General features: G+C 44.1%; 1 protein-coding gene across 1 annotated transcript; it reads right to left on the bottom strand.

The window, feature by feature from the left end:
- Positions 1-7,832: 7,832 nt before the first annotated feature.
- Positions 7,833-12,953, bottom strand: MOS (MOS proto-oncogene, serine/threonine kinase). The gene has a single exon (XM_072151886.1). The coding sequence runs from the start codon at positions 12,818-12,820 to the stop codon at positions 11,744-11,746; it is 1,077 nt and encodes a 358-aa protein (XP_072007987.1). The 5' UTR covers positions 12,821-12,953; the 3' UTR covers positions 7,833-11,743.
- Between the last annotated feature and the right edge of the window lie 3,750 nt (positions 12,954-16,703).

Genomic DNA, 16,703 nt, shown 5'->3' with positions numbered 1-16,703 from the left:
TCACACCACAACTGAACACACTGTGCCCCCACATATATCATATATACCCTTCACTCCACAACTGACCACACTGTGCCTCCATATATATCATATACACCCCTCACACAACTGACCACACTGTGCCCCCACATATATCATATATACCCCTCACACCACAACTGACCACACTGTGCCCCCACATATATCATATATACCCCTCACTCCACAACTGACCACACTGTGCACCCACATATATCATATATACCCCTCACACCACAACTGGCCACACTGTGCCCCCACATATATCATATATACCCCTCACTCCACAACTGACCACACTGTGCACCCACATATATCATATATACCCCTCACACCACAACTGACCACACTGTGCCACTACATATATCATATATACCCCTCACTCCACAACTGACCACACTGTGCCTCCATATATATTGGGGCAGATTTACTTACCTGGCCCATTCGCAATCCAGCGGCGCGTTCTCTGCACAGGATTCGGGTCCGGCCGGGATTTATGAAGGTAGTTCCTCCGCCGTCCACCAGGTGGCGCTGCTGCGCTGAAAATCATCTGCACGCGCCGGAATGCACCGAGCTGGACCAGGTGAAGGTAAGCGCTTCCTAAGCGACACATTTTCGGTTGTTAAATGCGGCGTTTTTTCCGAATACGTCGGGTTTTCATTCGGCCACGCCCCCCGATTTCCGTCGCGCGCATGCTGGCGTCGATGCGTCACAATCCGATCGCGTGCGCCAAAATCCCGGGGCAATTCAGGTACAATCGGCGCAAATCGGAAATATTCGGGTAACACGTCGGGAAAACGCGAATCGGGCCCTTAGTAAATGACCCCCATTATATATACCACTCACAGCACAACTGATCACACTGTGCTCCCACATATATCATATATACCCCCCCACTCCACAACTGACCACACTGTGGCTCCCACCACACCACTACCATTAACTCTGCATCATGACTGAATAATACCACCACACCACTACCATGACCCCTGCATCATAACTGAATAATATCACCACACCACTACCGCTGTATCATGACTGAATAATACCACCATACCACTAACATCACCACTGCATCATGACTGAATAATACCACCAAACCACTACCATTACCACTGCATCATGACTGAATAATATCATCACACCACTACCATTACCTCTGCATCATGACTGAATAATATCATCACACCACTACCATTACCTCTGCATCATGACTGAATAATATCACCACACCACTACCATTATGATGCAGGGGTCATGTTAGTGGTGTGGTGGATTATTCAGTCATGATGCAGTAGTAATGGTAGTCTACTGCATCATGACTGAATAATACCACCACACCACTAACATGACCCCTGCATCATGACTGAATAATACTGCCACACCACTACCATTACCTCTGCATCATGACTGAATAATACCACCACTACCATGACCCCTGCATCATGACTGAATAATATCATCACACCACTACCATTACCTCTGCATCATGACTGAATAATATCATCACACCACTACCATTACCTCTGCATCATGACTGAATAATATCACCACACCACTACCATTATGATGCAGGGGTCATGTTAGTGGTGTAGTGGATTATTCAGTCATGATGCAGTAGTAATGGTAGTCTACTGCAGTGATTTTCAACCTTTTTTGAGCCGCGGCACACTTTTTATACTTAGAAAATCCTGGGGCACACCACCAACTAAAATAGCACAAAATGACACTAAAACAGTCATAAAAGGCCTCCCTTTACTAATAAAAAACTCCTAGCGCCCTCCCTTTACTAATAAAAACGTCTAGCGGCCTCCCTTTACTAATCAAGAGCCCCTAGCGGCCTCCCTTTACTAATTAAAAGGCCCAAGAGGCCCCCCTTTACTAATTAAAAGGTCCAAGAGGCCCCAAAGGCCCTTTAGTAATTAAGAGCCCCTAGCGGCCTCCCTTTACTAATTAAAAGGCCCAAGAGGCCCCCCCCTCTACTAATTAAAAGGCCCTAGAGGCCCCCCTTTACTAATTAAAAGACCCCAGAGGCCCCCCTTTACTAATTAAAAGGCCCCAGAGGCCCCCCTTTACTAATTAAAAGGCCCTAGAGGCCCCCCTTTACTAATTAAAAGGCCCTAGAGGCCTCCCTTTACTAATTAAAAGGCCCTAGAGGCCCCCCTTTACTAATTAAAAGGCCCTGGAGGCCTCCCTTTACTAATTAAAAGGCCCTAGAGGCCTCCCTTTACTAATTAAAAGGCCCTAGAGGCCCCCCTTAACTAATAAAAAGCCCCAGCTTCCCTTTACTAATAAAAAAAAAAAGACCCTAGCTTCCTTCCTTATACAAATAATAACATTATATACTTACCCTTGATGTCTTCTTCCGCGTAACTTCTCTCCTAATGGCGATCCACCCATCTTCTGTAGCTCCTGCACCGCGCGGCCCATGTCACGTGACTTACGCGACCTGACGTCAGGTCGCGTAAGTCACGTGACATGGGCCGCGCGGTGCAGGAGCTACAGAAGATGGGCGGATCGCCGACGCAGGGCTTGGAGGTAAGTATGGGGGGCAGAAACACGGGGGCGCGGCGGCAGCGCTACACAGGGGCTCCCCGCGGCACACTCAACCATGTGCCGCGGCACACAGTTTGAAAATCACTGGTCTACTGCATCATGACTGAATAATACCACCACACCACCACACCCCTGCATCATGACTGAATAATACCGCCACACCACTACCATTACCTCTGCATCATGACTGAATAATACCACCACTACCATGACCCCTGCATCATGACTGAATAATATCACCACACCACTACCATGACCCCTGCATCATGACTGAATAATATCACCACACCACTACCATTACCGCTGCATCATGACTGAATAATATCACCACACCACTACCATTACTGCTGCATCATGAATGAATAATACCACCACACCACTACCATTACCTCTGCATCATGACTGAATAATACCGCCACACCACTACCATTACCTCTGCATCATGACTGAATAATACCGCCACACCACTACCATTACCTCTGCATCATGACTGAATAATACCACCACTACCATGACCCCTGCATCATGAATGAATAATATCACCACACCACTACCATGACCCCTGCATCATGACTGAATAATACCACCACACCACTACCATTATTACTGCATCAAGACTGAATAATACCACCACACCACTACCATTATTACTGCATCATGACTGAATAATACCACCACACCACTACCATTACCACTGCATCATGAATGAATAATACCACCACACCACTACCATTATTACTGCATCAAGACTGAATAATACCACCACACCACTACCATTATTACTGCATCATGACTGAATAATACCACCACACCACTACCATTATCCCTGCATCATGACTAAATAACACCACCACACCGCTACCATTACCAGTGCAAAATAATACCAACTAACACATACTCAATAAAGGACAATACCAAAAAATGTATTTAAATTAAAAATGAAATGCTCTGCAGATAAACTAAGAGATTAATATAATTATATTTTATTACTCACCGTTTACCGTCTTCTTCATTACAACTTAATTATAGCCTCTATAGTGCCCCCTGAAGTCTGGGATCTCTTCTTCATCCAGCATAACTCCAGCTGTGATGAATTCAGCCCTAGATGTCTTCAGCTCTTGGCAGCACATCTGTGCCCTTAAAGATATCACAATCACTTACAGTATAATGGCCCCTGGATATATATATACACATCACCTCCTTACTAAAGCTATATATGACACCCCCATTAATGAATGAACAGTACCCCTGCTATATAGAGTCACTCGCTATACACTTCCATTTTCATTCTTTTATATAAAGCTGCCCCTAGTATACAGCAACCCCCACTATACAACTCCCCCCCAAAACAATGGCCCATTTCATCAATACAGTGACCACCCTATCCAAAACCACCCCTCTATACAGCACCCCTCTTGCCCCCTAAATACAGTCACTCCACGTCCACTATACAGTGGCTCTATACACAAACCAGTCCTCTATAAGTAAATTACACCCCCTGTCCTCTATACACTGACTGTTTACATAAACTACACCCCATCCTCTATGCAGTGCATCTAAACATTAATTATACCACCTGTTCCCTCTATATAAAAATGACACCCCTGTCCCCTATACAGTTCCTCCTCTATATATAAATTAAACACACACCCGTGTAAAGCGTCCCTCTATATATAAATTATACTGTCCCCCGTCCCCTATACAGTTCCTCATATATATAAATTACAAACACACCCTGTCCCCTATACAGTGGCTGTTCTATATATAAATTACACCCCCTGTCCTGTATACAATGGCCCTATATATATATTATAACATCCCCCATCCCCTATACAGTTCCTCCTCTATATATAAGTTATACACACACCCTGTCCCCTATACAGTGGCTGTTCTACATATAAATTACACCCCCTGTCCCATATACAGAGCCCCTCTATATATAAATTATACCATCCCTGTCCCCTATACAGTTCCTCCTCTACAGTATATATAAATTACACACCATCACTTCTGCTCCAGAACTACTGGAGACAGACTCGGACACTTCAATACATGTCATAACCTCATGGACTATGTGAGCTTCCCCCCCCCCCCTGTAAACTTCTCCTCTTTTTTATATTGTTTTGATGGTTACTTTGTTTTGTAAACTCTGTTTGAAAATGTTTAATAAAATTATTGAACATAAATTACACATACACCCTGTCTCCTATACAGTGGCTTTATATATATCAATTACACCCCTGGTCCCCTATGCAGTGGCTCCTCTATATATAAATTATACCCCAAGCCCCATATACAGCGGCTCCTCTATATATAAATTACACCCCTCTCCCCTATACAGTGGCTTCATTATATATAAATTACACCCCCTCCTCCCCTATACAGGGGCTCCTTTCTACATAAATTACACCCCAGCCCAATATACAGTGGCTCCTCTACAGTCATGGCCATAAGTTTTGAGAATTATACAAATGTTAATTTTTACAAAGTCTACTGCATCAGGTTTTATAATGGCAATTTGCATATACTCCAGAATGTTATAAAGAGAGATCAGCTTAACAGCAATTAACATATATATACTCGAGTATAAGCCAACACCCATAATTTTGACACAAAAATGGGAAAAATCTATTGACTTGAGTATAAGCCGAGGGTGGGAAATGTATTGGTCACAGCCCCCTGGAGTATATAGCCAGCCAGCTCCCTGGCTGGCTGCAAAAATGGTTGTGATGTGCAAGCCTATTGAATATTGTCATTAATGAAGAGCAAATTGGAATAGCTAACAATGACCTCTCTGTAATCTGTCCCTGTATCTCTTGATTCCCTGACTACACCCTCAGCTACAAGACTGCTCCGAAAGGTGAAACACCCTGCACTTCGCACAACACTCTCCCTAGCGCAGCTGACTCCATGCTCTGTGTTTATGTCGGGCTCAATCAAGTTGATCTGTGTCGGAGCAGATGTTTGTCCCAACCCATCAGACATTGATGTCCTGTTCTAAAGAAAGGCCAACAACAGAGCTCCCAGCTTTGAAGATGGTGAAAGGGGGAGATAAAATGTGCCCCCACGTGGTATAATACCCCGTCCTTTAGTCCCTACTTATATTGTCTCGTCTATTAAATGCCCCAAAATAAAATGGATTTTGCCAATGATATCCATTAAATAACGATAATGATATCCCAAAATAACCCACAAAGGGGCAGATCTATAGAACCATCTAAAAAAATAGCAACCAATCGCAGCACAGATTTAATTTCATATTCTGCTCCTGTGAAATGAAAGCTAGTCTGTGCCAGAAACCTGTAATATACTGTAGATAAATCCCTCCAGAGTATCCAGGCTCCAATAATATGGCATACATGTAATATTTTCATATAGAAAACTTTTGCATTGTATATAGCTTAGTGGTTAGCATTACAGCCTTGCAGCGCTGGGGACCTTGGTTCAAGTCCCATGGTCAACATCTGCAAAGAGTTTGTATGTTCCCTCCTCGTTTGCATGGTTTCCTCCAGGTCCTCTGGTTTCCTCCCACACTCCAAAACATACTGGCAGGTTGATTAGATTGTGAGCCCTATTGGGGACAGGGACTGATTTAGCAAGCTCTGTGCAGCACTGTGTAATCTGTGTGCACTATAGAAATAAAGGAATTATTATAGCTGGTTATGAAATAAAGATTATAGTATTTTGAACAATAGGAGCTGTGAATGATTTATAGTTCATTGTGGTAGCTAGTGTACTTATTTGGTTATATACCGTACAAACTCAATTTTTGTGCTGAAAAAGCACCACTTGGCTTATTCTCAAGTATTTATACACATGATATTGTGTGCACAGGCAGATTGTGCCGACCTGTGCCCACAAATCTTTTAGGTTTATAGAGTCTGTTTTGACCTCTGTTTAATTACTGACCCCATTAATGCCTAAACTACTGTTCCACTAGTCTTACCTGTGCCAGTCACACCAAAGTGGATTCACCAGGGTCACTTCTACCACAGGTGAGCAATGCCCCTTTACCCAGTGGAGAAGGAAAATGCTGCGTCCCGTGGTTAACTTGGTTCAAGATATGGCATCTCACCCTTTAGTCATCTGTCAGTGTCACTCCTGCTGTGACATACTCCTCTGAGAAGTAATGTAACTTTTCATACATGTTTTTTTTTTTTTTTTTTTTTTTAAACAATTTGTGTTCATTATGGTATATAAAACAAGCATGTTTTAATATTTTTCAAGGAAACCTCAGACTATAAAAATGTCATGCCACAGAGATGCAACACAATTGTGACAATGGTATATTATCACCATTTATTCACATATATGAGATCCGTAATTTTGTGGGGATCTCTCACCTAATGAAAAACAGTTATATTTTAGCAATAAGATTAGATCTTGATTTTAAATTAACATGCTACTTCTAGGTTGGGCTTGATGGACTTGTGTCTTTTTCCAGCCTTAGATTTGGCATGCTAAAGAAAAGGTTTTTTAGAAGTTCAGGAACCAAAATACATTGTTTAAGGCAATGAACATGTTAGGCTGGGTTTACATCATGTTTTTTGCCAACTATTATAAGGACACACAGCCTGACAATATGTCAACACTCGTTGTACACGTAGCATGGTTTCCTGACAAATACACTGGGGGACATTTACTTAAAGTGTCGGTGTCTGCATTGGCTTTGTTACCGACCTGCTCTCGGTAAGAAGACACACATTTAATATTGTGGAGCTGTGCAGAGACGTTTCTGGCGCCGAGACCATTTTCTGTCCCTGGGAGCAAAATCTGTCCCGAGCACCAGAAATGTATCCAACAGTCCCTGCTAGACCAGTTTTTTTTTTTTTTGGTCTACTTTCCGCCAGTTTACAGCGCCCAAAAAGGGCTGCGACACATATTAATTGTGTCTGAGTTTCCACTCCGCCAAAGCCACGCCCCTTTTCAGAGAAGAGTCGGAGCAGACGGAAAAAGTCATTTTTTCTGTCCCCGACAGCTAATAAATAGGTCTGAGAGCAGAACATGTGGTGAGAGCGCCACAAAACTGTCGGAAACACCATAGTAAATGTCCCCCATTGTGTGTACCATTAACGTGATGTAAACCCAGACTCATACACTTGTATGGGACTACATTTTGTGTGAACAAAGATGTCCCTTACTAGTGTGTGTCACTCCTCTACACAAGGAATCCCTGTGACATAATTTACAGTGTCAATGGCTTGCTAAGGAGCCTCCAAATTAAAGACTTAGACATAAAATTTAATGAAACACAAAGATAGACAAAACCATTTATTATAAAAATATACATACGGTATATTAAATGTAGTTTTGGAATTTCCATGAAGTGTCAATTTTTAGCTCACAAAATAAATTTTAGGAATCGGTGGTAGTCACTTTATTCACCAATGTAGATGGAGTTGTGATCTCCCGGCCCCCCTCCCCAGGTGCTTGTTACCAACGCATGCGTTTCACCGGCAACACAGATGCAATTGGGCTGAGCCCCAATTAGTCATAGTCATGTGTGAATGCACCCTCAGATTCCAGATTAGTCAATCATTGGCAAACCTACATCACCCAATAATTTGCTCAACGGAATCTCTGAATCTATTTCTGGAAGACGACAGTAAACAGACCTCGAGGACCAGGACAACATTGCCTGGAAATTATAGTGTGGCAAATAATCCTTTATTAGGTTAAAAGGTCCTTTTTGCCCTTGGTTTGGAAACCCCATTAAAGACCTGCATCACCTGTATATATTGCTTAGTATTGTATCCCCAGAACTGTTGTACTACTGTCTTTTCCGTCTAAACACACCAACAGCAATACACCACATGTCTTAAGTGCCTATGATGACTGCAGAAAAACCTGCTCTCAAGATATTGGTTAATATGTACATGGGGTAAGTTTGAAACATTTCCGTTAATATATATTATAATATTTTTTTTGTAATGGACTTTCTAGAGATCCAGTTAACAAAGCAGTAGTTTTAGGGAATTTCACATAATTGCTTGAGATAGAGTCCAATTTAGTCAACTAAATTTAGTTACCAAAATTCTTCTATAAATGACATACTACAACACAATTACAATATGTGTAAAAGGTCCATCAGTTCTATGGTGTTTTGCATACAAATGAAACTAACGGGCTGAGTTTTAACTTTACGCAATCTTGGCATTGACCGAAAGCTACATGGAACAACACTGGACACTGTTACAGGAGCTTAAATTCTTCTTTTACAAACCGCAACAAGACACAATGACACACCATCTACACAAAGGAGAGGGCAACAACTTCCCATAATTCTATGGCACAACAAAAAACTTAAACAGTCCTTTTTTTACTGTACTACAATGGAACCAATACAAAATGTAGTAGAATTGTTCTTTCATTCCCCCAATATAAAAACTTCTGCAACCTTATCCCATCTCAGACGTAAAAACATCTCAGAAGTAAAACACTGATCATACCACCTATTGTCCTCTTCAGGCTTGCCCGAAATTTAAAAAAAAAAAAAAAAAAAATCCTTACAAAAAGCGGGGACATGATATCCAACTCTTTGGGCTGCTAATTATTCACACCCCTCACCACCTCCCTCTCAAACATGGTAATAGGAGCCATGAATAAAATTAGCAGCCCGGAGTAAAGGACATCACGTCCCCATGCTCTTTTTTTCTATTTTTTTTTTCCCCAAGCGATCCCGACAAGTCAAGCTTGAAGAAAACCACTGACAGGATTGAGATCGAGGACAATAGGCAAATATGTTCAGTGTAATGTTACTGGTAGATTTCATCAGATTCAGAGATTGTAGATTGTTCGTACTCACCTCCCCATCCCACCCCCCTGTGCTGTAATCTTTCCTTGTTATATCTTGATACTGCTGCATTTGGATGGGAGGCTTTGCAGGGTCTCTGCTCTGCAGAAATTTAATTTATGCACGCAACCGGTCCCGAACAGTCCTGCCTGGTACTGCCCAGAAAGCTGGTGAGGTCACCGGTTCTCTGCAAACTTTGCAAATGCACAATGATTACATCCCTTGCACAGAGGGCTGGATAGCAGTGACACTGTGCAAGGTATGTAATTATTGTGCATGTGTGAGATTCGCAGAGAAAATATGACAGCACAAGGGGGCGATACATGTTTCTAAATGTTCTACAAACTATAGGCAAGGTACAGCAATGATCAACTTGTACCCCCATAACAAAATAAAACATCTCTCTTTACTGAGGGGGTAAAATATACTTTCTGCTGTTATTCTATAGGTAGCTTCATTGTTTACATCCAGCAGATAGAAATCTGTCACTGGTCATGTGATGTCACACAGGTGCACATCTCATTAGTATCACAGAAAGTAATCAAACAAGCCACACACCTGTGTGACATTGCACGACCATGGCCACTGAAAGAAAGCAATGAAGCTTAAAATGTACCATGACAGCAATCAGGAAGCTAAGAAACGGTCAGGAACTGCTACAGAAAGTACACTGTATAATAAAAAGTTATGCAATTTTCCAGACTAACTTTTTTCGCTAAAACTTGACAATCCTTTTTGAGGTAACCCTCCACCACGAATCTACCTTTAAAGGTAGATCGGGTGGTAGGTGCATGTATTGGACAAGAGGATAGCCCTTTTTAGAGCTAATCCTCACATCCCCGCTTTCTTTTTTTAAATCTTTATTGCCCTAATATGTAAATTTTCTAAAGAGGCTACTGGGGTGTGGAGTAGCTGGACATGAGGCTACACGGCACGGCTACTCCACACCCTAGTAGCCTATTTATTCCTCCTACCCTGACATCTTCGGCACGCAGCTCCTCATAGCTACGCGCCCTCGTCTGAGAAGCCGGCGTTCTGCACATGCGCAGAGAGCAGGCCCGTGGCCACTGCTCCAAAGCCGGAGCTACTGCGCAGAACTTCGGCTTCTCGGACGACGATGTCAGGGTAGGAGGAACAAAGAGGCTACTGGGGCCTAAAAAGGGCCATCCTCACGTCCAATACATGCACCTACAACCCGTTCCACCTTTATAGGTAGATTTGTGGTGGTAGGTTCCCTTTAAGTGATAGATCCTAAGCCCCTTAGAAACTCTTTCCATGGTCTGCCAACATAAACCAAACCATTGTCGCACTGGCAAACATATAACCAATACATTTCTAAACAAGATCAAAACACCAATAAAAAAGAAAAATACACAATATAGAGATAATAAACCTGCTACTCATACATCACTATAACAGACCCTAGGGAGAAACGTGAGGGGCGTAGCTGCTCATATGCAGTGCAAATCAGAATCACAGTAATGAGATATCAAACATCTACTTTAGGTAGTGAAACAATGTACTACAAGAAAACAAATTGTTGTCCAATATTACAACAATTCTTCATTTTACATCTATATAGAAAAATCCCTGTACAATAGACACATTAGCTCGCTCTGAGGGGTTTGGAGTTGTTAAAAGAGTGTGGATGTTCTATGCTGTTCCTATTCAGTTACAGAAATTGTAAATCTCACTTAAAGGACATCTACCATCACCATGGTAGATGCTTACAACTCACCGCCCCGTCCCCATCGTCAGAAACCTTGGTTTTGTATCTTTTAAAAGTGCCGGATTTTGTAGAGATAAAACTTTTTAAACTATGCAAATGAGCCCCATTGCATAGTGCTAAGACTGTGCCTAAACTGTGCTGAGAGTCGTTGACTTCTCTATGCGCGATCATAACAAATGTCGGGAGGGATTCGAGAGATGCTCAGTAGACCGTCTCGGGCTCAAAAAATAAAAGATACAAAAACAAAGGTTGCTGCTGATGTGGAGTAGAGTTGTAAGCACCTACCATCAGGTAATCTCATGGTAGGTCTAATAGTCACAGTTTAAAAGTCCAGCAGGACTATTGTACACATACATCCTGGCATACAGCTCCATGTGTCCTGTCTTATCCAATTATCATTTATTGAAAAAAGTCTCTTAAGTCATTAAATACACAAAACATAAATATCAAAAAACACAATGTGAAGGACAAGACCCCTGCAATGTGAGGACACCCCACACACATCACCAGTGACAGCTCCAGTCACCATCATCTATAGGGAGATCTTAGAAAGATTTCTGTCCTCCTTGAAGACTACTACACTCAGCATCTCCTCCTTGCGGTGCAGTGTTCAGGTGTAGGATCAGCCTCTCGGGCACCTGCATGTATCATGTGTCTGTGCAGTGCTCCAGGGCCGGTCCCGGAGGTGAGTTCTGGGAGCAGTCCTGGTCCAGCAGCACACAGGAGGCCAAGCAGTCCAGTTTCTGGAGGATTTCCTCGGCGCCAGGTCGGTCCTCTGGTCGGGGCAGCCAGCAGGTCTGTACGATATCGCTGAGGGATTTGCCCGCCTCGGAGCTGCTGAATAGGTGTCCGATCTCCGGGCGCAGGTCATAGGCGACCACCGCATAGAGCACGCACTGCCGGTCCCCGGTGTAGGGCAGCTCCCGGGTCACCATCTGCCACAGGGTCACCGCATACGAGTACATGTCCGCCTTTACCGTCACCGGCTGCCCCCGGAGCAGCTCGGGGGCCCGGTGGGTGTAGGTGCCCCCCAGGTGCCGGAGCTGGGTGCAGCACGGGTCCTCCCCGTCCCGCAGGCGCTGGGAGCAGCCGAAGTCCCCTATCTTGCAGAGGTCCCCGGGGGCGAGCAGCACGTTGGCCGGCTTCAGGTCCAGGTGCACCACTCCCCCCCGGTGCAGGAAGCACAGTCCGTCAGCGATGTGTCGGGCATATCGCACACAGCACGCCCGCTCCAGCGGGGGGCCGCGGCCGTAGATGCGCTGGTGCAGGGTGCCGCTCCCCGCGTACTCCATGATGATGGTGCCGGGGCTGCCGGGGTCCCCGGGGCAGGAGGCGCTGGCCGCCAGGACGCGCACCACATGCGGGTGCCGGAGGCAGGCGGCGTTCAGCTCGGCCCAGAAGCTCTGGCGGGAGGCCAGGCGGTTCTTACTGCAGCGCTTCACCTTCTTCAGCGCCACCGTCTGGCCGCGGTAAGTGGCCCTGTACACGGAGCCGAAGCCTCCGGACCCCAGCGGCTCCAGCACTCGCACCTGCTCCCAGTCTATGCTGCACCAGGCCAGGCGAGGGGGGAGCCGCGGCACTGTCAGGCGCCGGGAGCACGCAGCGGGGAGCAGGGAGCCGGGCTTACTGCGGCTCAGCTCCAGGGGGCTGCTGCACGGGCGCAGGTCTATGGACGGGGACAGGTCCCGGGGCAAGAATCGCTCCACCGGGATGGGTGAAGGCATGACGCTACCGGGGTGTATCCAACCTACAGCAAGCTGCGATACCACCACTGGCAGGAGGAGGAGTGCGGCCGCACGTGTCACACCGCCAGGTATCAATACTCCGCTACGTGCCGCTGCCCCGGTGTGGCCTATAGGCGGCGAGAGCCGGGGCTCATCAGCTGATTGGACGGTCACCGGTCACGTGGTACATACCTGTGGAGGACCGCGGCTCTTCCCCCACTGTCAGCAGCACTCACTGACATTAGAGGAGCGCAGGCTGCACATTGTACACAGCGGGGAGAGTATATATATACCGCACGTACTTACCAGACTGCACATTGTACATAAATACCGCAGACTTACTTACCACAGACTGTACATTGTACATAAATACCGCAGACTTACTTACCACAGGCTGCACATTGTACACAGCGGGGAGAGTATATATATACCGCACGTACTTACCAGACTGCACATTGTACATAAATACCGCAGACTGACTTACCACAGACTGCACATTGTACATAAATACCGCAGACTTACCACAGGCTGCACATTGTACACAGCGGGGAGAGTATATATATACCGCACGTACTTACCAGACTGCACATTGTACATACCGCGGAGAGTATATATATACCGCACGTACTTACCAGACTGCACATTTGTACATAAATACTGCAGACTTACCACAGACTGTACATAACGCGGAAAGTATATGTATATATATATACCGCACATACATACCATAAACATTGCACATACCGCCGAGAGTATATGTATGTATATACCACACGTACATACCACAAACACTGTACAATATATACTGCACATATACATACCGCAGACGGTACAGTTTAATTCACACAGCTACCACATAGTGTACAGTATATTCCACACAGATACAGGAGGGGGGTGGGGGGGGGTTGAGAAATCAAGCTGCTGTGTTCACTACTGACTACAGCGTCTTAGGGGTTAAACAGTTGGGAATGGTGTGTATATGCTGGGCTCCTGCTGCAATCGTATGTGCTCTGCCTCTGAGCCCGTGTAATCTCCAGGACGGTCGGGGTGTGTTAAAGCACTCGTCAACTTGATGTACTATACCATCTTGGTCTGTAGGTGCAGTGTATATGATGGAAAAGATTCTCTGATTTATTGGCAACATCTGAATTGATAAGAAACCTGTGGATGTATTTTAAGGCACACCTCAAACACACTTCTTCTTTGTGTTACACCATTGAAAAGTAAAAAAAAAAAATCAGCCAAGATAACAGGAAGAGAGTTATGACTTGCACATGTCTGGTTTATCCTTTGGTGCAATTTTCAGATACCTGAAGGTGCCTCTGTATAAAAAATTATACACAAGTACAAACAAGATGGGAATGTCCAGCCATCATACCGCTCAGGAAGGAGATTCTGTCTCCCAGAAATGAACGTGCTGAGGTCCAAAATGTGCACATCAACCCAAGAACAATAGCAAAAGACATCTCAATCTATCACTCCCTAGGCTGCTCAGTGTAAAATTCCAGAGTGTGAGTGGGGACTCTAAGCAGACACATTATGATCCATCTAGTTCTGTGTGGTGACAATGTGGTTAGATTTTGAGGGTACAGGTTTATATAAACTTTCATTTAGCTTCTGAACATTGTACTAGTGTCTGACACATAGAAAAAGAGATGAGACAGATCAGAGATGATGAGATCCATGAGATGCCTATTGCACACAATGTCCACTTTCCTACATCTCTGCTATTCCACAACACATTTGCTGTGCCTCCCCAAATAAAGAACTTATCTGTCTGTAGCTTGTAGTACTCGTCACGCTGCTGTCGGCAGGAACCCAATGTCTGTGCATTAGTGAGTCAGTGAGTGAGCTCCGTCCTGGACTGCAGGGGGGCAGGGCCACAGTGCAGGGAGCAGAGAGAGGGAAATTCAGCTGCACCGCTGTCACACAGAAATCCAAGATGGCGTCACAGACCCTTAGTCAGTAGTTACAGGGTTGTGTCTTGGGGCAACCGAAATTGTGTAAACCAGGACTGATAGAGACAGGTTGGACTTATATCTGTGAAATGCTGTATTTATGTTAATAACATTGAATACAAGAATCCACTTGTCTTCATGGGAATACCTTTAATTTTTGGAAACATGTCCTCTGGTCTGATGAAACTACAATTGACCATTGGCCATGGCAACCAATGTTATGTTTGGAGAAAAAAGTGACAAGTGTGTAAGCCTGAGTACACCATCCCAACTGTGAAACGCAGGATTCCAGCATCATGTTGTGGGGTTGTTTTGCTGTAGGAGGCGCTGGTGAGGATAGAGGATAGAACATTGTGTGGCAATACTGAAGCAACATCTTAACACATCAGCCAGGAAGTTAAAGGTTGGACACAAATGGGTCTTCCAAATGGACAATGACCCGAAGCTTCTGCCAAACTGTAGTTGCTGTCACCATATTTTCAAAATTATGGCTAGTGATAGGTTCACATAGAGCCCTAATTAACTAAATGCCACCCTTCTTTTAAGTATAAATGATTCCCCTCACATCCTGATAAAATCAACTTTATGTAGTTATATTACCTGGAATCTACTCCTCCGCATGCCCTTTGCCTCTTCACTATTCAGCACTTCATGTCATGTGACCAGGGTGAAGTCCTTTTCCCCATATCTACCTAATGTATGTATCGGTTCACATGAAATCACAGCATGCCTCCAAGGACTTCTAGTTCTCTCCATCCTCCATGGAGACTACTGTGATTTCATGTAATAAGATACATACATGGGGTAGATATAGCAAATTTTAGAAGACATCACCCTGGTGACATGAATGTAAACAGAACACAGTGTAAAAAATTGACACGATATTTCCTTTAAGTAAACAGAGCTTTAAAGTTCCCTAGTTGAATATTGAGGGTACCTAAGTACTATATCCATACAGCAGCATGTCCTAGAAGTGAGACCTGTCAATCAGGAACAAGGAGGAAGGGCAATATCCAGGATTTAAAGACACCAAGCTGTCAGTCAAAATAAAGGAGCTTGGTTCACTGGAAACCCTGGAGAAACAAAGAGTCATATCCAGGATAAAAGAGTCAAGTATGCTAATTTGCATATCAGAAATATGGTGCATCACTGGCAGCTTATTTTAGGTGATATGGGGAGTACTTGTAAACCTTTACCAGCAGGCATTGTTGGTTTAGGGTGTAAAATTCTGGTGACAGGTGTTCTTTAACCCCTTAACGCTCTGCGCCGTAGCTCTACGGCGCAGAGGTATAAGGGATGTATGAAGAGGGCTCACGGGCTGAGTCCTCTTCATACAAAGGTGGGGGTTTTTGCATTTTGCACAAAACCCCCACCGCTAATAACCGCGGTAGGTGCTTGCACTGATCGCGGCTATTAACACCTTCTTTGCCGCCGACAAAAAAAAAAAAAAAAAAGTTTAAAAAAAAAATAAATAAATAAAATATTAAAAATTCAAATCACCCCCCTTTCCCTAGAACTGATATAAAACATAATAAACTGTAAAAATCACAAACATATTAGGTATCTCCGCGTCCCAAAATGTCCGATATATCAAAATATAAAAACGGTTATGGGCGGCGGTGACCTCCGAGGCGGGAAATGGCGCCCAAATGTCCGAAATGCGACTTTTACACCTTTTTACATAACATAAAAAAATTAAATATAAAATTATCTAAATGTCGCACAGACCTCAAAATGGTAGCAATGAAAACGTCGCTTCATTTCGCAAAAAATGACCCCTCACACATCTCCGTGCGCCAAAGTATGAAAAAGTTATTAGCGTCAGAAGATGGCAAATTTTTTTTTTCTTTTTTGTACACATTAGTTTTATTTTTGAAAATGTATTAAAACACAATAAAACCTATATAAATTTGGTATAACCGCGA

This window comes from Engystomops pustulosus, chromosome 5, assembly GCF_040894005.1.
Source record: "Engystomops pustulosus chromosome 5, aEngPut4.maternal, whole genome shotgun sequence".
In the NCBI taxonomy this organism is placed as follows: domain Eukaryota; kingdom Metazoa; phylum Chordata; class Amphibia; order Anura; family Leptodactylidae; genus Engystomops; species Engystomops pustulosus.
The sequence above is the reverse complement of the archived record's forward strand: the minus strand, read 5'-3'. Positions and strand labels throughout refer to the sequence as shown.

Bases quoted from the DNA above. Each gene is read 5' to 3' on its own strand.
- MOS (XM_072151886.1), bottom strand. From the start codon at position 12,820: ATGCCTTCACCCATCCCGGTGGAGCGATTCTTGCCCCGGGACCTGTCC.